This window comes from Telmatherina bonti, assembly GCF_933228915.1.
Source record: "Telmatherina bonti genome assembly, chromosome: 18".
Taxonomy (NCBI): domain Eukaryota; kingdom Metazoa; phylum Chordata; class Actinopteri; order Atheriniformes; family Telmatherinidae; genus Telmatherina; species Telmatherina bonti.
This window is the reverse complement of record NC_136616.1, coordinates 6,632,051-6,655,824: the sequence shown is the minus strand read 5'-3', so window position 1 is coordinate 6,655,824 and position 23,774 is coordinate 6,632,051. Positions and strand designations below refer to the sequence as shown.

Genomic DNA, 23,774 nt, shown 5'->3' with positions numbered 1-23,774 from the left:
CTCTCTGCAGGTCCTGGACGTGATGTCGCCAAATCGAAGGCTGAAGACAGGATCCGTCGCTGCAGAGAGGAGGGCCACCCCAAGCCGCACAGTGGTCATTTTAGAGGACATTTTAAGGACATCTGAGAGGACTGGGGTTTTATCATTTTAACTTCTTAACCTTTTTATTATCATCTTATTAAACCATTTTTTATTGAGATTTTAGTGTGGTTGACTCTGCTCCCCCTGACTTTTAAAAAGAACCAAGGTGGCCGGGAGGACCCTTTTTTTCCTGTTTTTATTTTCTTTCTTTTTTTAAATTTTTTTTAACATGCCCCGGCCACCCCTGTGTTACAAAAGCATCACACAGTCGCCTTGTTGATCTAGTTCTTGGATCTGTACATAACCCTATTTCCTTGGTAACCACCATACACTGTGCATAAAGAGAGAGGTAACCCTGCTGGCCCAAACCGGAGTTGTACACCTAAACCTAACCCTACAACACCACTGTCTGCCAGAAACTGGTCAAACAGCCGCGGGAGCGTGCAGCCTGTTAATACCATGTTGATCAGTGTCTCCAACCTGCTGCTGTTCCTCTGACCACAACACCGATGTCAGAGGTGACATCAGGCCCGTTTAAACAGAGAAAGTAGGTTTTTGCTGCACGTTGGTGCTTTAGCTGATTAACAAGTGAAACGAAGAGATGAAACAATGTTCATGCATGTTGCTGCTTGACTCTTCTGGTTATGTTTGGCCGTATGCTGCGTTTAGGATGTAAGGGTCAATTAACGGGATTTAATTCATTTATTACAGAGAGATTTATATGGAGAATGCTACAGTATCAATGTATACAATGATGTCCATGAATTATAAAGAATCTACGATGACGCATTTCTTTCAATAAAATGTAGAGTCTCCATAAATTCTCAAAAGGCCTGATTTCATTTCAGAGTCAGCTGTTATTACATCCACCCCCACAAACCTCTTAAGGAGGAATTTGATCTCAGAAATAAAGTTTCTGTGTGCCAGGAGAGATTTACTGGCTGGCTCCAAGTTATATAAAATGTAAGTTATATTCAGTTGTGCTCATAAGTTTACATACTGTAGCAGAACTAATTATTTCTTGGCCATTTTCCACAGAATATAACTGATAACATGTTGATGAGGCTCTTTATTTTCTCTGGTGGAGAAGCTGTCCATTCTTCGTAGTAGCTTCACCCAAGCAAGGACAGGGATGTCCCACATGTCCCCACACTTTCAGCAGTTCAGTGGACATACGCTGCTGAAAACCAGAAGGGGAAGAAACACCACATCTGAGATCTGAATCAGTGGATGGAACCAGACATGATCCCCCAGAAGAACTGGACTGGATTCAGGTCTGGTGAACAAGTACAGCATCAAACCTTCATGATGCAGGACCGGCTGAGTCACTCCAGCCTCATGAGGACGACTGTCCTGCATCAGGAGGAGCCAGGACCCCCTGCAGCAGAACGTGGTCTGACGAGGGTCTAAGTATCTTATCCTGGAACCTCTGGCGAGCACTTGAAGGTGCAGTTAGAGCAGAAATACGGACATTTTGTAGGACTCTGGCAGCTTCTCCTGGATAAAGGAGCAGAAAGGAGTCCTGCTGCTGGTCTGTTGTCCTCTTGTTTCCCCCTCCACGTCTCCGGGCGTACCGGTCCGTCTCCGGGCGTACCGGTCCCTCTGCAGGCGTACCGGTCTCTGAGCTGGAGTTTTGAAGTGACTGTATTATTTGCCATATTGATAATAAATTATTTACGAGTCTCTATAATAAATGAGCTTCACATCTATGTTTAAAACCAACGTTAACCGGATCCGAGACGTTATATAATCTGTTTTTCTGTAATGGATGAAAGTTTAATCTTCCTAAATATGACGGGAAGATTATAGGACAGTTTCTCTGAGGAGATAAAAGGAGGAAGTGGTTCTGCTGGGGAGAGACCAGTACACCCCCCAGGTTAGCAGCTGTAAACCAGGAGGAATGGACTCCTCTAAATCCAGGTTCAACCCAGTCTGGTCTCCAGCGGGTCGGAGCAGCATAACAATCTACTACACGTTTTAACTTGTAGTACGCAGAAGTACATGATCAGGATTTTTACTTTTAATGAGCCTATTAAAAATGGTAACAACTACCTGAGATTTATGTAGAAAAAAAGAAGTTTCAGCTGGAGTTGACCTCATATACACACGTGATTTATTTGACATTTTATGTATTTTCTAACACACACACCATGTGCACTGTTTTCATATGAAATATATATTCTGCCATTTCATTTTTGTAAATATTGGTAAAACCTTTACAGATTTATACAGTTTAAAAGCAATTTTCTTTTAAAAATAATTTATAAACATTTTCTTGCACATTTTTATATTGATGCGATTTTAACATGCGTCGTTTCCAGATCAGCACGAATCTGTAAAAGCAGCTTAATTCCAGCGATCAGAGAGAAGCATTTCACAAGATCAGAGGAACTTTTCCAGACAGAGAACTTCTTTCAAACGTACATACGTGTACATTTCTACACGCATGTCGTAATCCAGACTCACCTCATCATGCAGACTGAAGATGGAAAGATTTCCTGCTGGTCTGAAAGTTTTACATTTAAACCAAAAACATGAAACCTCACCAGAGTTTACAGTTACTTTCCTTAGATTGCAGTTACTTTCCTTAGATTGCTGTTACTTTCCTTAGATTGCCGTTACTTTCCTTAGATTACTTTCCTTAGATTGCCGTTACTTTCCTTAGATTACTTTCCTTAGATTGCCGTTACTTTCCTTAGATTGCCGTTACTTTCCTTAGATTGCCGTTACTTTCCTTAGATTGCCGTTACTTTCCTTAGATTGCCGTTACTTTCCTTAGATTAGTTACTTTCCTTAGATTAGTTACTTTCCTTAGATTGCCGTTACTTTCCTTAGCATATTGCCGTCATTAACCTCCATGTTGCTTCCATGTTTACTGGGTTCATGCTGTGGACCAGATGGGACGCTCCGGTCGGCCCATTTTGGGCCCTGGGCCAGATGTTAGGCACCCTGCTGTTTTACGACTTCACATCTTGAAGCTTCTCAGTGAAGCTGCTGTACAATGAGAAAGTTTAACCCCCCCCTCCCGAAACACACGCTTTAATCCCGCAAACCGCTGTAACCCCCACGCTGCGGTAACCCCGCCCCCAACAGAGACGCCAGGCCACAGACACGCCTTTGAGCTGTTTTATTAATTTCACTTTGACATCAGTACAGAGACCACATACTTATTCCACTTTGCTTTTTTCCTGCAACATCTCTCCAGAAAGCTTGAAAATCCGAACAAAAGTCAAAGAGCCGATACAAAACGGAGCTGATGTTAGTGAGGGATGAAGGAGCAACGTTCCTGCCGCTCGCTGAGGTGAGAAAACGGAGAAAACACCGACATGCCGACAGGGAACGTCTTTATTCACATCTTACAATCTACTGGAACAAACCGACTCCGGACACGTCCACCTCAGGTCCGGGAGGCCCGTGGACCCGCGTGGAGAGTAAATATTCAGCATGCAGAGAGGAGCGACTTTGTGCTGAAAACAGCCTGCAGTCCTGGTTCTGGTTCTGGTCTCATTTCCATTCAGCTTGGCGCTGCAAAGCAACTCGGTTCTGTCCATAGCGACGTCCAGAGTCACCGTGGAAACAAAGAGGAGGAGTAACGTCTGGGTGGAGGTGCGAGACAGCCGACGGATACGGGGGAGTTGCCATGACGACGAGAAAGAAAAGCCAAACAAAGATTTCTAGAATAATCACTCAGAAAAATGGATTTATGTTCTGCAGCTTCTCTCATCCAACATATTTACTTTTATTTATCTAAACAAAGCCTAAATCTCTAAACTTTACCGAGGGAAACCATCACATCCACGAGACCAAAGCAGGAAAATTTACTGACTTCAACAAACTTTTTCAAGTTTTTCTGCCAAAAAGAAACAATTTATGACTAAATTTTCAACAAAAACTCAGTTTTAGAAAGTTAAACAAAGCAAATAAAAAAAAAGAAGCTTGAAATAAATGTTTTAAACTTTCAGCTAATTTACCTGCTTCAACCTGCTCATGTTTTCCAAACGAGATGCAACGCGATAAATAAACTCATTATTCCCCAGTTTTAATAACTAAACAGCAAAATGTTCGTTTCAAACCAGAAAAATCATATTTCAGCTGATTTACTTGCTTTAATGTCAGCAAATTTATTATAGTTTCTAATTATTTTGTCACATTAATAAATATAAAAGAAAACTTAGATTTTAAATAAAGCAGAATTAATAATTAAATCCAGAAAATAGCCTTAAATGAGATTTTCTTAATTTTTCAGTTAATTATCCTGCTTTAATATTTTTAAATTTTTAAAATTAAACAGTGATAATAATGTAATTTTAAATAATTTTTTATGTTATCAATATAAAGCTGAATGAAACAAAATGAATCCAGTGAATGAAATCAAACATTAGAACAGATTAATGAACTGAAATATAAAACAAGGATCAACTTCTTTTGTGTCAAAACAAACTTATCCTCAAGTTAAACAATTAAATGTTAAAATTGTTTTAGATTTTTCTTTTTTCAGAATGAATGAATTAAATCCAGTAAATGATGTTAAATGTTTCTTTTAATCCAATATTCTGCTTAATTTACCCGCTTTAATCTCACTTTCATCGGCTTGTTATAATAAAGAATTTGCAGACATAGCGCTCTTTCTGAGCCGGGAAGGTTTTTGGGGGGTTGTTTGGATTTCTGGGGTTCTGGCAACTGGTCAACAAACCAACCAGTTAACTTCTACAGAGCCGACTAGTTAAAAGAAGAAGTAACACTTAACTTAGCTAGAAGGGAGTCGAAGCGGCCGTCCTATCCATAATATCACTAACAGTTAGAAGTAAGAAGAAAAGTCAAAATATACAAGTGAAGCTGACGCCTGAATGCGACGTGTGTGTGTGTGTGTGTGTGTGTGGGTGTGTGTGTGTGTGTGTGTGAGAGGGGGGTCCGTATAAAAAGCCAAGCGGGTGTGTTTGACGCAGCGGAGCCTGTAATCATCTAACGGTTTATTTACATGGAGCTGATGACAGCGTGTCAACAGAAGGCGAGCTAGAGCGAAGGATGACGCTGGCTCAGAGTTCGGGTTGTTGCCGCGGAAACCGCCGTCCAGGGTCTGGAAATCGCCTCCAAACGCAGCTTTTTCAGAGACGTTTGCTTTTCCTGACAGTTGTCTTCATCTTCATCATCATCGTCACCTCCCACCCCCCACTCCCTGGGCGCGACAGAGCCAGGTCATCCGTTCGGTCTAGTTCACGCCACGATGCCTCCATCTGGCGGCGGCAGCGTGACATCACCACCTCCTGCCGCGTTTCTAGTGCTGCCGGTTAAGCTGCAAAGTTTTACGTCGAACATCAGAGATTCTCTACCAAGCAGGCTTCAGTGTGGTCAGGGTGGAGATGGCGGGTGGAGCGGACCGTTAGGCGGGGGAGGGGCCGGGGGTCCACAATGGCGATGGAGATGAGGACGATGGTGACGTGGAGGTGGCGTTGGATGCGGGATCATTCAGTTTTACTGCGTTTCATGGCGCCAGGCAGCTTCTCCTGCAACCTGGCGAGAAAAAGAGCCGAGAGCACAAAGTGTCACGTCTGAGTTATAACAACATTATAACAACTATAACATTATAACATTATAACAACTTTATAACAACAACTTTATAACAACATTATAACTATAACATTCTAACTTTCTAACATTATAACGACTTTATAACAACATTATAACAACTATAACATAACAACTTTATAACAACAACAACTTTATAACAACATTATAACAACTATAACATAACTTTCTAACATTCTAACAACTTTATAACAACATTATAACAACTATAACATTATAACAACTTTATAACAACAAATTTATAACAACATTATAACAACTATAACATTATAACTTTCTAACATAACTTTATAACATTATAACAACTATAACATTATAACAACTTTATAACAACAACTTTATAACATTATAACAACTATAACATAACTTTCTAACATTATAACAACTTTATAACAACAACTTTATAACAACATTATAACAACTATAACATTATAACTTTCTAACATAACTTTATAACAACATTATAACAACTATAACATAACTTTATAACAACAACAACTTTATAACAACAACTTTATAACATTATAACAACTATAACATTATAACAACTTTATAACAACAACTTTATAACAACAACAACTTTATAACATTATAACAACTATAACATTATAACTTTCTAACATTCTAACAACATTCTAACAACTATAACATAACTTTATAACAACAACAACTTTATAACAACATAACATAATAACAACATAACTTACTTTGCAATCGTGGTGTTGACTTGAGTGCGTGCAAGGTCAATGTATTGATCAATCTGGGTCTGGAAGGAGAAAAGTAATTCAGATTTAATATTCAAGTTGTAAACTGTCGAGACAATGGGAAATAATTTTTTCGGGGGGTTTAAAATGATAAAATAAAATTACAAATGAATTTCTTAAAAATAATATTCTCCTTGCTTAAATGCTGGACACGACCAAAAAATAAAATAAAAATGAATATAAAAAACAATGTGAGAAATAAATGAACACATTATGACATGATTCAATTTAAACAAAGAAATAAAATCTATTAAAATTTCCAAAATACAAATCTTAAAGATCATATTAAATAAAAACCAAAAAGTCAAAACAATTTGGTGATAAAATTCGTAATGACTTATTGACTAAAGTGAGGAAATAAAAACATTAAAATTTCTTAGATAAATACTTTAAACAAGATGTAGATCATTAAAAACTACAAATGATGATATAGTGGGTCCTCGCGGGACGCTGTCCTGCAGGTTTTCAACATTTCCTGCTCCAACGCACCTGACTAAATTCACACGCATCCTACAGTCGAAGTTCTGCACATTGATCTGAGTCAAGTGTGTTGGAGTAGGATACGAAGACGGAGGGATGGAGGAGAGCAGGGAGGGAGGGAGGGAGGGAGGGAGGGAGGAGAGGAGAGGAGAGGAGAGGAGATGAAGGAGAGAAGGGAGGAGGGATAGAGGAGAGGAGGAGATGAAGGAGAGAAGGGGGGAGGGATAGAGGAGGAGATGAAGGAGAGAAGGGAGGAGGGATAGAGGAGAGGAGGAGATGAAGGAGAGAAGGGGGGAGGGATAGAGGAGAGGAGGAGATGAAGGAGAGAAGGGAGGAGGGATAGAGGAGAGGAGGAGATGAAGGAGAGAAGGGGGGAGGGATAGAGGAGGAGATGAAGGAGAGAAGGGAGGAGGGATAGAGGAGAGGAGGAGATGAAGGAGAGAAGGGAGGAGGGATAGAGGAGAGGAGGAGATGAAGGAGAGAAGGGGGGAGGGATAGAGGAGAGGAGGAGATGAAGGAGAGAAGGGGGGAGGGATAGAGGAGAGGAGGAGATGAAGGAGAGAAGGGAGGAGGGATAGAGGAGAGGAGGAGATGAAGGAGAGAAGGGAGGAGGGATAGAGGAGAGGAGGAGATGAAGGAGAGAAGGGGGGAGGGATAGAGGAGAGGAGGAGATGAAGGAGAGAAGGGGGGAGGGATAGAGGAGAGGAGGAGATGAAGGAGAGAAGGGAGGAGGGATAGAGGAGAGGAGGAGATGAAGGAGAGAAGGGAGGAGGGATAGAGGAGAGGAGGAGATGAAGGAGAGAAGGGAGGAGGGATAGAGGAGAGGAGGAGATGAAGGAGAGAAGGGAGGAGGGATAGAGGAGAGGAGGAGATGAAGGAGAGAAGGGAGGAGGGATAGAGGAGAGGAGGAGATGAAGGAGAGAAGGGAGGAGGGATAGAGGAGAGGAGGAGATGAAGGAGAGAAGGGAGGAGGGATAGAGGAGAGGAGGAGATGAAGGAGAGAAGGGAGGAGGGATAGAGGAGAGGAGGAGATGAAGGAGAGAAGGGGGGAGGGATAGAGGAGAGGAGGAGATGAAGGAGAGAAGGGAGGAGGGATAGAGGAGAGGAGGAGATGAAGGAGAGAAGGGAGGAGGGATAGAGGGGAGCAGAGAGGGAGGAGATGAGAAAGATGGGGGGATGGAGGAGAAGAGGGAGGAAGGAGAGGAGGAGATGAAGGAGGAAGGATAGAGGAGATGAAGGAGGAAGGATAGAGGAGATGATGGAGAGGAGAGGGATGGAGGAGATGAAAGAGAGTAGGGAGGAGGGGGGATGTAGAGGCAGTGATGCAAGAGGATGACAGCAGAAGAAAGGCTCCAGTGTGTGATGAAGACGAGTCATCCAGTGATGTCATGGCGAGGTGACATCACTGGCCACGTCTTCGGTGACTCACCTTGTTCTTCTCGTAGACGGGAGGGACGGCAAATAGCAGGATATCAGCTGGAGGACAGACAGACGGACATCACAGTTCAGGCCGGTACCAGTCACCATGGCAACAACTCAGCGTTTCAACAGATAAACAACAAAAACCGGTGACTATGGGATGTTGGTTGCCATGGAGCTTACCCAGGATGAGGAGGGTGATTCCATTGAAGACTGCTCCGACGTAAGTCAGCAACCACATGACCACAGCCAGCTGGGGGAGAGACACAGAGGCCCAGAGGACCAGTTCAGGCCAGTTTAGACCAGGTCAGGCCAGTCCACACCAGTTCAGACCAGTCCACACCAGTTCAGACCAGTCCAGGCCAGGTCAGACCAGTCCACACCAGCTCAGGCCAGTCCAGACCAGTCCACACCAGCTCAGACCAGGTCAGACCAGTCCACACCAGCTCAGACCAGTCCACGCCAGTTCAGACCAGGTCAGACCAGTCCACACCAGCTCAGGCCAGTCCAGACCAGTCCACACCAGCTCAGACCAGTCCAGACCAGGTCAGACCAGTCCATGCCAGCTCAGACCAGTCCAGGCCAGTCCAGACCAGGTCAGGCCAGTCCACGCCAGGTCAGACCAGTCCACGCCAGTTCAGACCAGTCCAGGCCAGTCCACGCCAGTTCAGACCAGTCCAGGCCAGTCCACGCCAGTTCAGACCAGTCCAGGCCAGTTCAGACCAGGTCAGACCAGTCCACACCAGCTCAGGCCAGTCCAGACCAGGTCAGACCAGTCCAGACCAGTCCACACCAGCTCAGGAGAGTCCAGACCAGTCCAGACCAGGTCAGACCAGTGGTAACTGATAACCATCCCAGTTAGTTCACTCAGCTCTGAAACTAACGGACTGTCTTGTCTGGATGGATGGTTTGTCTATCATGAAGACATCATCTCATTTCCACGGCCAGTAAGTCTCGTTACCACCTCAAACTGGGATGCAGAGAACGGTTGGAGCAGGTAAAGGTGAAGTGGGAAGATTTCAGGAACGAGAACCACGACGTTTGGAGAGACGCTGATGAAATACAGCAGGTGGCGTGGAGACCCAGCCCGCCGGAGGAATTTGGTCGGTTAGGCAGAAGTTATAGTGGAACTGGGGTAACTGGTCCAATTCCAGCTGAGGTCAAGTAGACAAGAAGCTCACATACAAACTACTACTGGGTTGTGTACTGGTTTCAGAGGGCCCCAAACTGGCGGCACCGTGGGAACCAGATCCAGATAAAATGAACCAGCATCCTCCAGATGTTGGTGAAACAGACAGGTGGAGGTCAGACGTCACCTGTGGAGGAATTTTCATGACGTTTCACAGAGAAGATTTTAGCAGGAATATACAGGAAGATACAGTTTTTAGCAGGAATAATTGTTAATCTGATGAAGTTTTACTGCTTTCCACAGCTCATAAAACCCTCTAAGATCAATCTGGCGTGTAGGCGTGTTCTGCATCTGGCCAAAGGTTAATCTCCTGGTTGTTCACACCCTGAACAGCTCAGCAGGGAGGAAACCACCTGAACTGGCTCTGCAGAGGGAAACTGCCCCTCCCACATGACGAGTCCTCGTCCTGAGCCCGGATCATGACCAAAGCCAGGGCGTCCTCATTCCTTTAGCAATAATCATACTTTTATTAGTATTCCACCTGACTTCTACACTCACAGTACTTTCACACTTACTAGTATTTCCCACCTGGTAAAAGTTACTGGTTAGTACTGGTTGTGTACATGTAAACCATGCGGTGAACACGTTACCGTGTTAACCGGGAGGCTGTCATTAACGTGATGAACGAAGGAGACCGCTGTGGATGGCGGCTGGAACTGCTCACCTTTAGAGAGTCCACGAGGTCCTCGACCAGGAATAGGCGGCTCATCTGCTTCAGGGCTCGGTTGATGTAGGTCAGACTGGCGTCCACGTGCTTGCGGAACGTCTCAGGAGGGATGCTGACATCCTTATCTATCAGAGCTCTGCAGAGGGATGGCGGAGAGAAAGGAGACCAGAAAATGAGGCTGAGTGCTGGAGCAGAGATGCTGCAGGAAACCATAAATAACCAGCCTGGAAGAGTCAGAGGAGGCTGCAGACACGGTTCCACGGCACACTCCGAGCCCAGCAGGGTTACCAACGAGATCAATGACAAAATGATTTATTAGCAAACTTTTCCTCTCTCACTGAAGAGGCTGAAGTTTGGTTTAAAATGGAAAAATCTGGACTTCTGTTTAGTTAAATACTCTGAACAGTCAGCTGGGCGAGCTTCCTCCGTAGTTCAGGTGTTCCAGAAAAGGTCTAAAAGGTTTCAGGGTCAGCTGATCTTGTTGCGTCCAATCAGCAAAAACTGATATTAAGAGAACAACAAATTTAAGGCCGAAAGGGAGGATTGTATGGATCCAAGACAGGAGCAAACATTTAGTAGCTTTTATCTCCTTACATGAAACTGCAACAAGCACAAGTCAAAACCAAACCTGCAAGTTCTGAGTAGTTCTACAAGTCTGAAAATACTAGGAAGTTGTACAAGTATGAAACATTTTATGAACCGACTCAAGTTCGGCTCAGACGGCCAGATGAGCATCACCATCGGCTCCCGAAAGGCGCGTCGGTTTGCGGATGAATTTAACATTCAGGAAACTTAGCAGAATGAGCCGACAGTAGCGAGGAGTTTCCATAAACCGACTCAGCTGTAGGAAACCCCGACGGTCGCGCTGGCCTTGGTTAGACGTACTTTTCTCTACATCAATGGTTCTAAAACTTTGAGCCATGACTGAGTGGTTAATGTTGGATATATATCAGATGTTTTATCCTGTAAGAGTAAAGCTGGAAAGGGTCTGAACTTTAAAAGAATGAGGATAAAGTGGTTTTTGGTGGATTTGGGTGACCACTGTAACAGGGATCAACATGCCCAAAATCAGCTTCTCTCGCAGAGATGATGCAAATTCCGACACTAACGTAACATCTATTCATATTGCATTAAAATATTTCACATATTTCTTTCTGTACTGATGCTTTAAATTTTACATCCCTCATAAAAATCTCACATCTATCTAATGTAGGATATATATTTTGTACCATTATCAGGCATCCCCCTAAAAAGATCTGGCGACCCCCAGTTTCAGACGTACATGATGTAAAATGTGGCTGTGGACTCGTAATCTCCGCCTTCCTGTCTGAGATTGGTTAGGGATTAGAGAGATCATATTCTTTTTTTTTTTTTATTAGGTGTGTAAAAGTTTTGTCCTTGTATAATCTACTCGTATTTTCAGACTTGTGTTTTACCCGTACTTGTTACAGCTTCAAACATGCAGATACAAGTTGCAAACCATATTCTAGCTCCGTAAGAGTCCCACCAAGCCCTGGCAATCTTAACATTTACGTTAATCTGCTTTCCCATGGCCAGATATCATTCTTGAATAAGATCATATCTGATAGTTTGATCCAGCCATGATGAGAAGTCTGGTTTCAGGATTCACTGCACGATGTTGAATAAAACTTATGTTGCTCAGAGTCAGCAGGGAACACGTTGGGGTAACGCAGCCCGTTTCTGACATGCCACCATAGCTCATGTGTTTCAGATAGCAATGTCAAGCCAGCCAGGCTGATATGGATCATGACTGCAACATGACGCTGATGAAGACCTGCATTACGGGCAAATCTCTGCTACAAAGTTACACAACAAAGCAAGTACCAGTAAATGGTTTGGTATTTTATGGCTGTTTCTCTCTGATCTGCTACACGTGGAGACATTTTTCCAGGACAAAAACCACCTCCTGATGACCAGGGATTGGTCATGGCCTCACGCTGGAACATAACAGCTCACAGACATGTTAAAACTCCTGAGCTGACACTGAACTGGTTCAGACGATTCAAAGCAGAAACCAGTCAGAAGTTACAGGCACAAATATGACTGTGTTGATACAAACGAGCTACAAACTTCAAGCTATTCGAGTAACTTTCCACCTGCACACGCAACACACTGTACAACCTATTGTACACACATTTCTGCTTCGCAGATCGTTTTTTAGTTTAGAAGTCTCCTACTGAGATATTTTAGTCTATTTCCACTCCACATGATGAAACGTGAAAGGTTTCATTCAGTCCAGATCTTTACAGTCCAACTACAACCCCATTTAAATAAATCCATCATATGGTCCACATCATGAACTGGTTCACAATAACCAGTTCATATTAACCAGTTCATAGATAACGGCCAAGCTAAAGAAACCCCAGAATGGATCAAAGCTTCCGTTTGATTCATTCCTGTGGTGCACAAAAAGACAAGGGAGGAATACCTCCATCGGAACCGGAACCAGGGAGGAAAACCTCCATCGAAACCTGGGAGGAAAACCTCCATCGGAACCGGAACCAGGGTGGAATACCTCCATCGGAACCGGAACCAGGGAGGAAAACCTCCATCGAAACCAGGGAGGAAAACCTCCATCGGAACCGGAACCAGGGTGGAATACCTCCATCGGAACCGGAACCAGGGTGGAATACCTCCATCGGAACCGGAACCAGGGAGGAATACCTCCATCGGAACCGGAACCAGGGTGGAATACCTCCATCGGAACCGGAACCAGGGTGGAATACCTCCATCGGAACCGGAACCAGGGTGGAATACCTCCATCGGAACCGGAACCAGGGTGGAATACCTCCATCGGAACCGGAACCAGGGTGGAATACCTCCATCTGAACCAGGGAGGAAAACCTCCATCGGAACCGGAACCAGGGTGGATTACCTCCATCGGAACCGGAACCAGGGAGGAAAACCTCCATCGAAACCAGGGAGGAAAACCTCCATCGGAACCGGAACCAGGGTGGAATACCTCCATCGGAACCGGAACCAGGGTGGAATACCTCCATCTGAACCAGGGAGGAAAACCTCCATCGGAACCGGAACCAGGGTGGATTACCTCCATCGGAACCGGAACCAGGGAGGAAAACCTCCATCGAAACCAGGGAGGAAAACCTCCATCGGAACCGGAACCAGGGTGGAATACCTCCATCGGAACCGGAACCAGGGTGGAATACCTCCATCTGAACCAGGGAGGAAAACCTCCATCGGAACCGGAACCAGGGAGGAATACCTCCATCGGAACCGGAACCAGGGAGGAGGTCCATCTTCTTGGACTGGCTGATTAGATTTATTTTATACACTTCGGATGAATCCTGTTCTGACGAGTTAGACCCGACTGTTTACTTCATTCTGGTTGGTGTTGGAAATAAACATGAAGCTAGTTTGGCCGACGCTGCTGGTGGAAAAAACCGTTAAAATAAAAGAGTTGATGGGAGAGGAACATCTGAGGAGGATCTCGCTGGTGGTTTTAGGTTCTCTGAAGTTTCCTTCCATCATAAAAGTCTCTCCATAAAAACAAAAGGCAGACATGTCGAGCTCCAACACTGAAAAGCATTGTCCTCTACCTCAGAGCGAAGTTTAACGCTTTACAACATTTCTCTTTTACTTCAGTCACAATCAAAAGCAAATAGAAATGATTTAAATAATTTAATCCTCAGTCCGTTTGAAAGCCTGATTTTTTTCATAAAAAGTGATATTGTGCCATCAAACAGACATTTAAAGGGTTAAATTTATTTAGATAATTACATATTTGGCATCTTTGATTAGGACTGAAGTTGACTGAGCGTAATAAGTGGAAAAATATTGATCTCTTTTCTAGTTGTCTACGTCTTACCAGTGAAAAACCAGCAGAGTTAGTCTTACTTGAAAGGATGTCCGTCGTTGGACTTCTGCACGGCCTGGACGACGGACTTGTAGATGCGGAAGGTGATGGTGACGCAGAGCAGAGCGAGCAGCAGGTAGGAGGCGACACTGATGACGCTGAAGGCTGCCAGCGACAGCAGCAGCAGCATGGACAGGCCGAACACCAAGCCCGACTTCTTGGGGTCTCGCCAGTGTATCAGGTCCTTCACTGCAGAGAGGCAGAGGTGGGAGGGGGGTTAGCGTAACGTAGGAACTCATGTATGGTCCTATCTGAATTCAGACATGCAGGAGGCCGAACAGGACCAGGTAGAACACCGTTAAAACTGACCGCTGATCATGTGTAAGTCACTGATTTGACGTGTTAGACTCTTCCTGCAGCAGAATGAACGTTTCAGGAGAAGCTGGCACTCAGGAGCCTGGACGACAGCCGGTTACATAACCGTGGAGGGGGCCGGCACCCTCAAACGGCCCCTCCTCCCCGAGTGTGGGTGAAAAAGCCTGGTGCGAGTGCTGCTGCAGATGCACGTGGCCCAATGCCCCGGGGACCAGAAGGCTTTAATGGGAGCAACTTAACGGGGACGCGGTAGGAAGTGTCATTCCAGTGGAAGGGAATGAGGAGTCTGTTCAGCAAAGAGCGATTATTCCTGCTCCTGCCCGCTACAAACCAACAGGAATGCTCATGATTCAGACAGGAAACAAAGCCGGTTTCTCTGCAGAGGTATGCTTGTGTCCTCCCAGCATCCTTTGCTGTCGGTGCCTGCAGGGAAGCAACCGGAGTTTGACAGACCAGATTCATTTTCCCTCCCCATCTCCTCATAACCTAGCTGAGGCCAGGCGCCCTGCTTTCATCGTGCGCTGCTCTTAAAGAGACACACGCACATAAAAACATCGTTACCATGGGGACCAGCAGCAGTTTCATCCATCTGCATCCTTCTACAGCTCCTCTGATTGGCCGCTTCATGAACAGTGTTTTTATGCTAAATTTAATTGATCAAATTAGTTTATTTTTAAATGTATCAGATACTTCGTCTTGTGACCTCACAGTCACAGGCAACCAGTCTTTAACGTCCCCTTTTCATTTGGGAGAAGTCATGATACATTTTTACGGGCTTCCACCAGATTAAACTGGTTCTTCAGAGATACAGGACATTCTGGTGTTTCTGTCTCTTTTATTATGAAGTCATGGGACCATCAGGGGGTGCTGGGAGTTATTTGTTTTGATGTGTGTGCATGAAATCATTTCCAAATCAAAATCTAGTGGTTTAAAAATGACGAACTACTGCATACAAACCTCCATGATTTCCTTTATCTGCCAACCATGGAAACCAGCTGAATCTGGTGTAAACCAGGAAAAAAGTCAAACTGTTGACATTAAATAATTTTAAACTGGAACGACTGAGATTTAAACGTGTTTTAATGGAAATGAGACGATTTGTCCATAAAAAGGTACCAATAGGAGGCATCTGGTACTACATAAAAATATTTAAAAAATAAATACATTTTCTATTCAATAAATAAAGTAAATATTTGATTAAAAATTACTTCTTGGATGACACTTTTATTTCATAATGGTATTTTTAACCTTTTCACATTTTGTAAAATCAATTTTATATTTTTTCTATTCAATGACATGATTCAATTCAATCACTTTATTAATTTAACATTTCTTTCATAATGGTACCTTATTATGTGAAACTAAGTTTGTCATGTTATTTCCTGGCTCTTGATATTCAAATGAAGGGGTGTGACTTTGTGAGTGGGGGCGTGGTTAACTCCGTCTCGGTTCCACACGTTAACCCGTTAATACACTAATAATCATATTTGAGACCTTTTGCATCAATTTATGGTAGAAACTTTGCTGAAAACCCACAATCCTAAACTTGCCTTCTGTGGACAACAACAGGAATACACTAATGCTCTAAGTGCAAAATCATCCTGTAATAAAGAGTAAATATAGAAAATTTATTTTTGTTAATTTTTTCCACATTTTTTAGAGACTAAAAGTCTATAGATTGAAAAAAAAAAAAAATCCCCGCCCCCATTTTTCTTGGCTCATGCTTGAAAAGGTTAAACAAGTAAATAAAAAATGTAACCAGATCATTTTCATATTTCAAATATAAGTAATTGAAAAGTATACCTTTGTGAAATAAAATTGTCAAATAAGTTCATTATTGAAAATGTAATTCATTCATTTGCATTTATTTTATTGGCATCCTTATTCATTTCATACATTATGAATACGTTATAAAAAGCAAGCCAACCAGAAAGAGCTGCAGTGATGACCGTTTAGGTGTGGAAATGAAGTGTACTTCATTTCCACACCTAAACGCTGGCTGTCCTCTGGTTTCCGACGGCAGCGGCTCAGTTCTGTGGCGTCAGCTTTAAGTATGCCACACATGTGGACACTGAGCAATGAGCTGAGCAACGCTGGAAAAACTGACTTCAACCATCTAAGATACAGACTGAGTGATGAAAGACCTGACTGCAGGCCGTTTCCTAATTTAGCTTCCTGCTGAAACCTAGATAGAAATTGCCACTCTGAAATAAACGCGCCTAGATATGAGCATGATTGGCTTTGATTTCCTGGACCAGGCTTTTTCGTCATCATCGCTGAACAGACCTGCCTGTGTGCTGTGGCAGAAACCCGATCCTGGGGATCGACTGCGCCGCTGACTTTCTTTCTTGCAAGCCGACACCAAGCCGCCATTTTTAAACCTCATCCCACAATATGAGGACAACTGGCGAGCTTTAAAGGACACGGGGCAGGACAGGGTCACTGGCTCAAATGGACCGGGGATAACTCCACCATATGCAGCCGTGGCGTCCATGCACCATCTCCATGACAGCTGCAGGCCCTGCAGTTAGCTGAACATGTACTTTCTGCTATAAAAACAGGAAGATCTCCAGGTTTTGAAGACTTTAAAGCAGATCTATGTGTCTTTAATACGATGTGATGAGAGTCAAACTGATTCGTCCGCAGAGATGGAACTATTCATAGACTGAGCCATATGAAATGAGCCGCAGGGATTTCCAAAAGGTTTTCATGTCCCAGCGGTCCATCAGCACAGCCAGATCCCCTCTTCAGGATTTAACAGGGTGAAGACCAAATTTCAATGCCGCCATAAACATATCAGAAAACTAAAATGAAAAATGTATTTTTTAAAATATAAAACAGGATAAAATCATTCCTCTCTGTAAAATGTGTAAGCAGCAGCTCAGACTGTCGCTAATCCAGTGTTCTGGGGAGAGTGCTAAAACCAGATGTAGGAAAAATAAAGGCCATCCGCCATCTTTCAGTGGCAGCGTATTGTCTTAACTTAGATGAGGAAAACACTTTAAAAAAACAAAAACAAAAAAAAAAAAACTTCCTAAAATAGGAATTTCATATAAAAATAATTTAAATTTAAAGTTTTGTAATTAATGGAATATCATAAAATCCATCTTTGGCCATGTTGGACTTTTCAACATTTTTTAGAATTATTCTGTTAATTCAGAATAAAACTAGTTTTATTTTTAAAAACATACATAAAAGTAAACAGATTATTTAGATGTTTTTTTTAATTGATCTTTATAAATAACTGATATGCAAGATCATCTGCTAAAGAAGGAAGTGGCACCGCCTCAGTCTCGACTGAAATGAATTCCCTCTATCCGTTAAGTAGCTTTAAATACCTGAAAACCCCTCCAGGGCCCAAAACAAGCAAAGATGAAATGTTACATCTAGATCAGCTCAAACCACGATACATGAAACATATTCTACGGACCCATCGTTCTTCAGCAGGTGGTCACTGCATCCAATGGTAGATTTTATGATCCACAGTCTGAAGAAGCAACACATGACAACGGTTTAAGGCTTGAACCAGAACAAAACTCAGAACATGATCCAGTGCTGGTTGTGGGAAAATACTGGTACGCTGTGATTGGTTGACTGACCTCAACTCGTCAGCTACCACACCTAAAGATTGTGACCCAAGCACAAAACCGTTTTCACTGGCTCTAGAGGCACACTGGACTTAACGTCCAAACCGTAAGCAGTAGCCTTAATTTTACTGCTAGTGTTTAAAATTTATTTATTTAAAAAAAAAAAAAAACATTTCCAGTAACCGGCTTACTGACTGGGCTGGTGGCAACCTGCTGAAATGAAACCAAAATACGAGCCATGTACCCTACCAGGTAGCGCAATAACCATACCTAGTTCCAAAACAGGCTTGGTGACAGTAAGTGTCTTTTAGGGAAAATACTACAATTGCCTCCTGATCAATAAATGCATGTCATGTGACATGCTCAGGGACATTAATATATCAGGAACCATTAAAACTCAAAACTAAAGGAGTCTATGAGGGCCAGAAGGAGGAAAGTGTTGAATATTCAAAGGAAGAAGTGCAGTAAGAGGTGCAGTTATAACAAAATGAGTCCCATTGAAGGGAGTGCATGAGGTTAGCAGGCCTACTGCCCAAAGGAAGGAGATGTTACCTGATAAATGTGTTAGTATTGCTGTCAAGACATGCTCAGCAAGATGGTAGGCTTCAGCCACCCATTCATCAATGGCTTCCACCTCTTTGGAGTATGTGGCGTCGGACACACGGGTGCTTTGGGAGCATGGAGGATGGGGAACTGACCGCGTAGACGTAGCACTAGGGTTAGCGTCACTCTGGTCTGAAGCTTTAGGTTGGAGGTTCATCGAGTCTTCCTCATCTTGACTGCTGCCCAGCTCTTTGAGAGCACTGATTGTAAGTTTTTCTTGTTCAAGGTCCATCACCACACTGGGCGAGGGGTGGGAGGGAGGTGAAACGGTTTTGCAGAGTTTGTTTTTAGAAGGAACAACCAGATGTATGTTTTCAGGTTCTTCATCCTGCCTTGATTTCAGACACTCTCTCATAAAATCAACAAAACTATCTGTAGGTTCGGAGGATGAGCTGTCGACTCCGTCTGGGCTTTCTGCTTCAATGTCCCGTTGGATATCTGAGCCTGGTTTTTGTGAGCGGACATCATCATTTTCCACATTATTGCCAACATCAGAGGTGGCTTTCTGAATGAAATCTTGCTCTTTGATGCTGTTAAGTGTTTCTGTTTGGTAACAGGAATATGGGTTTGGGGGATAGTCTTCAACAGACTGCTGACGAATCGTCTTGCTGAAGGCTTCATCGCAGTTCAATGACATGACACCATCTTCCGCACTGTCATTACGCCCAGGATCAGAAAGAAACCGTTCCTTAGCATTGTTTAGCCCTTTGACATCACTGTGATCCAAGCCGATATCGTAGTCGTAGTCAAATGATTGTCTGTCATAAATCTCATCCTGCATGAAGCCAGTTATGGATATCGGAGCAGTTTCCTTAAAAGCATCTCTTGCTGTTCTGTTGCTCTTTTCATCGACTTTGGATTGGTTGTAGAGAGTCGATTCCTTAGATGGAAGGTCAGCCTCACAAGGTTTAACAAGGATATCCTGTACATCATCAGACCACTCATCGTCATTGTCTTGGAAGTCCACTTCCTCGTTTTCAGTAAAAGCAGGGGAAGGTTTGTCACTCACTGGATTCACCTGTGGTTTGTCAGATTGGGGTTGTGAAAACTCATATGTAGAGTCCTTTAAGACTCCTGGATCAGGCAGGTCCTCAGATTGTTGAGGTCCCGTTTCTGAAACGGTTTGGAGAATCTTGTGTTTGGGAGAGTATTCGGTATCAGAGTCCACAGGTGAGGACGGAGGTGAGTAGCCTTCCATAAATTCAGTTTCTAAAGGACGTTTTTTGGGTGGTTCGGTTTTGCCATTTTCGGGCACTGGTTCTTGAGCTGGGTCTTTGACAACCTCATAGTCCTCATCTTCCTCTGCCTCAGGTTCCATTTCCATCTCCTCTTCACTGTAATTTGGCTCATCAGTCTCAATTACGTTTATCGTTGGAACCTGCATCAGCTTCCTCTCCGACTTTGGTGGTGGGGTCTCCTTTTCAGAAGGAAGATCAGGAGCAGCGGTGGGATCATTTGAAACTGGTGGATCAAAAGATGGTGGAGGCACAGATGCAGGAACACCAACTCCATCTTCAATGACCGTATCGTCCGACTCTCCTGAGCTGTCTGCCTCACCTACCTCTGGATCGCCGACCGAAGAAGCTTTCTTCTCACATGAAACATTTTGTTTAGTGTCAGAGGAAGCTGGAGGGGAAGAAGGTGGAGATGGCCCAAAGCCTGCAGGAGGTGCAGGTGAAGAAGAAATCACTGAATCTAGGTTAAGTGGAGCCTGAACTCCAGACTTTTCCTGTTGATCCCACACGTACGCTGTAGGTAAAAAGCGGATGTCAAACTCCTCAACTCCTGCTTGTTTCTGTTCATCAACATTTTCCTCTTTCAGCTTCTGAGACTCAACAGGAGAATCCATAAAAGCATCAGGAACACCGGCAAAAGCAGCAGGGGAATCAGGACCATCCATGTCAGCCTCCTTCAGTGGAACATTGTTTCCGCATTTAGTTAAACCAACAGTATCAAAATCCGGGACTGGTGGTGAGTGAGCCTTCATCCATTCTTCTGTTTCTTCCAACTCATTCATTTGTCTCATATCTCCAAGAACCTCAAAGGGTGACTCTGGAGACTCTTGATCAGATGGACTTCCCATTTTCTTACCGGCTGGTATGTTCTTCTCTGAAAAAGGTTTGATGGCTTCGGGAACAGATCTGGGGGCTTCGGGGACAGATCTGGGGGCTTCGGGGACAGATCTGGGGGCTTCGGGGACAGATCTGGGGACTTCGGGAACAGATCTGGGGACTTCGGGAACAGATCTGGGGACTTCGGGAACAGATCTGGGGACTTCGGGAACAGATCTGGGGATCTCTGGCACTGATTTCTCATGGTGGCGTTCCCTGAGGTGAATGTAACTTGCATCGCCTCTAAAATCCGGTTCCCTCTTTTTGGCAGCAAGAGCTTCTAGTGCTTTTATTCGCTCTGAAACAGGAGACGTCTTTATTGGAGAATCAGGTTGGTCGTCTACTTGCTCTGCTTCCCTTCCATAATTACTGGGTGAGAACGATCCGGGCTGAGAAGGAAAGCGAAGTGATGTAGCTACGCCTTCAGAGGGCTTGTCAGAGCCCGGGACCACTCTCTTGTCTGTCTCGTCATGCATGGACGACAGCAAAGAGAACAAAAAGTAGGGAGATCATAAAAGTCACTCCAACTATAATCCCATGCATTTCAAATGTTATTCCTCTAGGCCTTTAGGTAGCAGCCCAAGCATTCATGCATTGCATCATGGAAATGTAAGGCACATTCATATGGATGAGCTCTTAACTGTTCGCATGCTGCTCTTAACTACTTCACTGTCAGCCTCAAGCAGCACTCATTACGGGAATCTAAGTAATCTAGATGATCACATGAAGCATTGCAAGTGTATACAACCTTTTATATACTTGCAGGCTGGAAGGTGGTTTCTTTTTGATAGTGTTTGCCTAATATTAACCCTAAAATACTGTGCAGTTGAGTATTTCATTGGAAAAAACACTGCCGCCAAGTATATTAAGTCAACCCCTTACCCTTTCCCCAAATACCACGAAAACAAAAAAAGATCTAATTGTGCTCCTGTAAATGCTACTGCATTCATATAGAATAATAATGTAATGGAGTGCAACTACATAAACAAACATAGATACAAATACAAACATAACAATTTGGAAAATATTAAAACTTCAGAAAAACAATGTCACAAATTCTTCCACAATGATTGTGATGAGATCCAGGATCCACTGATAGAGAAAATATCACATTGATTTGACTCCATCCCCTCCATTCATATCAAACCCAAAAAAGGAAAATATATATAAAAAAAATATATGTAGAAATTTTCTTCCAGATAAATAATTTCTATTTAAAAAAAACAAACAAACAAAACAATCTGAGTAAAAACTGAGTGAACTCCATTCTGGATGTCGAGCTTTAAATTTGATTTGTTCACACCATGGAAAAGAAACTTCTATTTGTAACTGAGGATACAGTTTATGTTTAAATATAACCAAGAATTTTGTTAGAATAAGGCAAATGAAAACAATTCCAGGTGCTCTTACATAAAAATTCCTGACAAATCACTGAATCCATGATTGATTAATGTTTTCCACTGGATCAGCTTGTTTTAGCTTCTTTTGTCACATGGTTGTGTTTGTTACGGGCATTGCGACAATAACGACATTTCCTTTTAATCTGCCGAGGTTTTAATCTGTTAAAGAGAAACTGGAGAGTTTCCAAAACCAGACGTTTTATCAGACCTTGTAAAGGGTCTGACTACTAATGTTAAAAGCTACATCTATCTTTTAGTGAAGCTAAAAAAGCATGACTAACTTGCTATTGTGTTGCTTTATGTAAACCAATGAAAGACAAAAAGGGAAAAAAAAAAAAACAGAAAAAAGGAAAAAATTAGTAAAGCTTGAAAAGGGAAAAACAATCTACAAAAACTGCATGTTTACAAGATACATTGATAAAAAAAAGAACCAAACACAATGAGGATTTGTGCATCATGTCTTACCATATTTAACTCTATTTCCCTTTTAAATGGAGCCATGTTTGTTAAGAAAATGTATTTGTGGGACGATATGTGAAACTGAGTGGATTGTACGCCCAACAACTGTTGGCTCCGGTTTTCATTTGACAAGATTTTCATGGGTTTTACCCACATATTGAACTCTGCTGCTCATCCCACAAATACATCCTCCTTACAAATGTAGCGCCATTAAAAAAAAAAAAAAAAAAAAAAAGGAAATTAATACTTTCCAATAATTTCGGATTCATCACCAAGAAGCATTGTCTAAAATAACCCAGTTCTTTACTGACTTTTTAAGCCAGATTTAAATTTTTTCTTGTCAGTTTAGCCAAGATTAATAAGCTTTTATAGGTAAATACTGCAATGTTAGCTTTGCTGTCAGTATGACTGCAGTGTTATCTGCCACTTTATAGACAGTCCTTTCTACTGGCGTGCAACTGACTGGTTTACTTTGTCTTGATAGGACCGCCGCCTCCTCTGCACCACAATACATTGCCTTGTTCAAACTAGGCCACACAAATGCACTTTCCATCTCGTCAACAGCATTGTTGTGTTTTGGCTCTCTACTTGTAAACAAATTCCAAAAGAGCTGGTACTGTGACATGCAACACATTCATGGCTATGCTTACACAACTGAGGCTGCCCTTTTCTAACCAACGACTTCCAATGGGACAACAAACCATTAGGTGTTTCATGAAGAAAGTTCAGCTGAAATCATCATCAATAAACAATCATACACCAAACCATTGACAGACCAAGTTTGATCACGTTCCATCTGCCAAGTTAAGCCTCACATCTGATTTTTGTCCTCAGTAACTTTGGCTTGACAGGCCATGTCACGCTGGGACTCCGAGTAGAAATGCAGCAGAAACTTTTTCGACGTAAAGCCCAGGTTTTGGGTCTTCATCATCGAATCATTACGAGAGAAATTCTGTCCTTCTGTACATGAGCCAAGTGATGACGACCACAGCCAGCAAGACTGTAAAACTGTTTGCAATTTCAGCTGGATTTAGCCTAAAATGAAGCATAACAAGTATATCAGTTCTTTTTATCTGTTTTTTTAATGACTATTGTAATCTGAATCACTAACTTTGGTGAGATTTAAGTCAACCGGAGAACGACTTTGTAAAGGTGCAGACATGTTCTGCAAGGACAAAAATGCTGGATTTAAGCTTTCTGGTCTTGATGCTGGACGTG

General features: G+C 43.0%; 1 protein-coding gene across 2 annotated transcripts in view; it reads right to left on the bottom strand.

Annotated features, from left to right (window-relative positions):
- Positions 1 to 3,193: 3,193 nt before the first annotated feature.
- Positions 3,194 to 23,774, bottom strand: part of rtn3 (reticulon 3) — a 36,065-nt gene continuing 15,484 nt past the window's right edge. For both annotated transcript variants that reach the window (XM_079257732.1, XM_079257731.1), the window contains 6 exons: positions 14,063 to 14,270; positions 10,184 to 10,322; positions 8,514 to 8,583; positions 8,341 to 8,387; positions 6,375 to 6,433; positions 3,194 to 5,592 (listed from right to left, as the gene is read on the bottom strand). In XM_079257732.1, the coding sequence (XP_079113858.1) occupies positions 5,544 to 5,592; positions 6,375 to 6,433; positions 8,341 to 8,387; positions 8,514 to 8,583; positions 10,184 to 10,322; positions 14,063 to 14,270 (572 nt within the window). In that variant the 3' untranslated portion in view covers positions 3,194 to 5,543. The remainder of the gene's footprint in view (positions 5,593 to 6,374; positions 6,434 to 8,340; positions 8,388 to 8,513; positions 8,584 to 10,183; positions 10,323 to 14,062; positions 14,271 to 23,774) is intronic.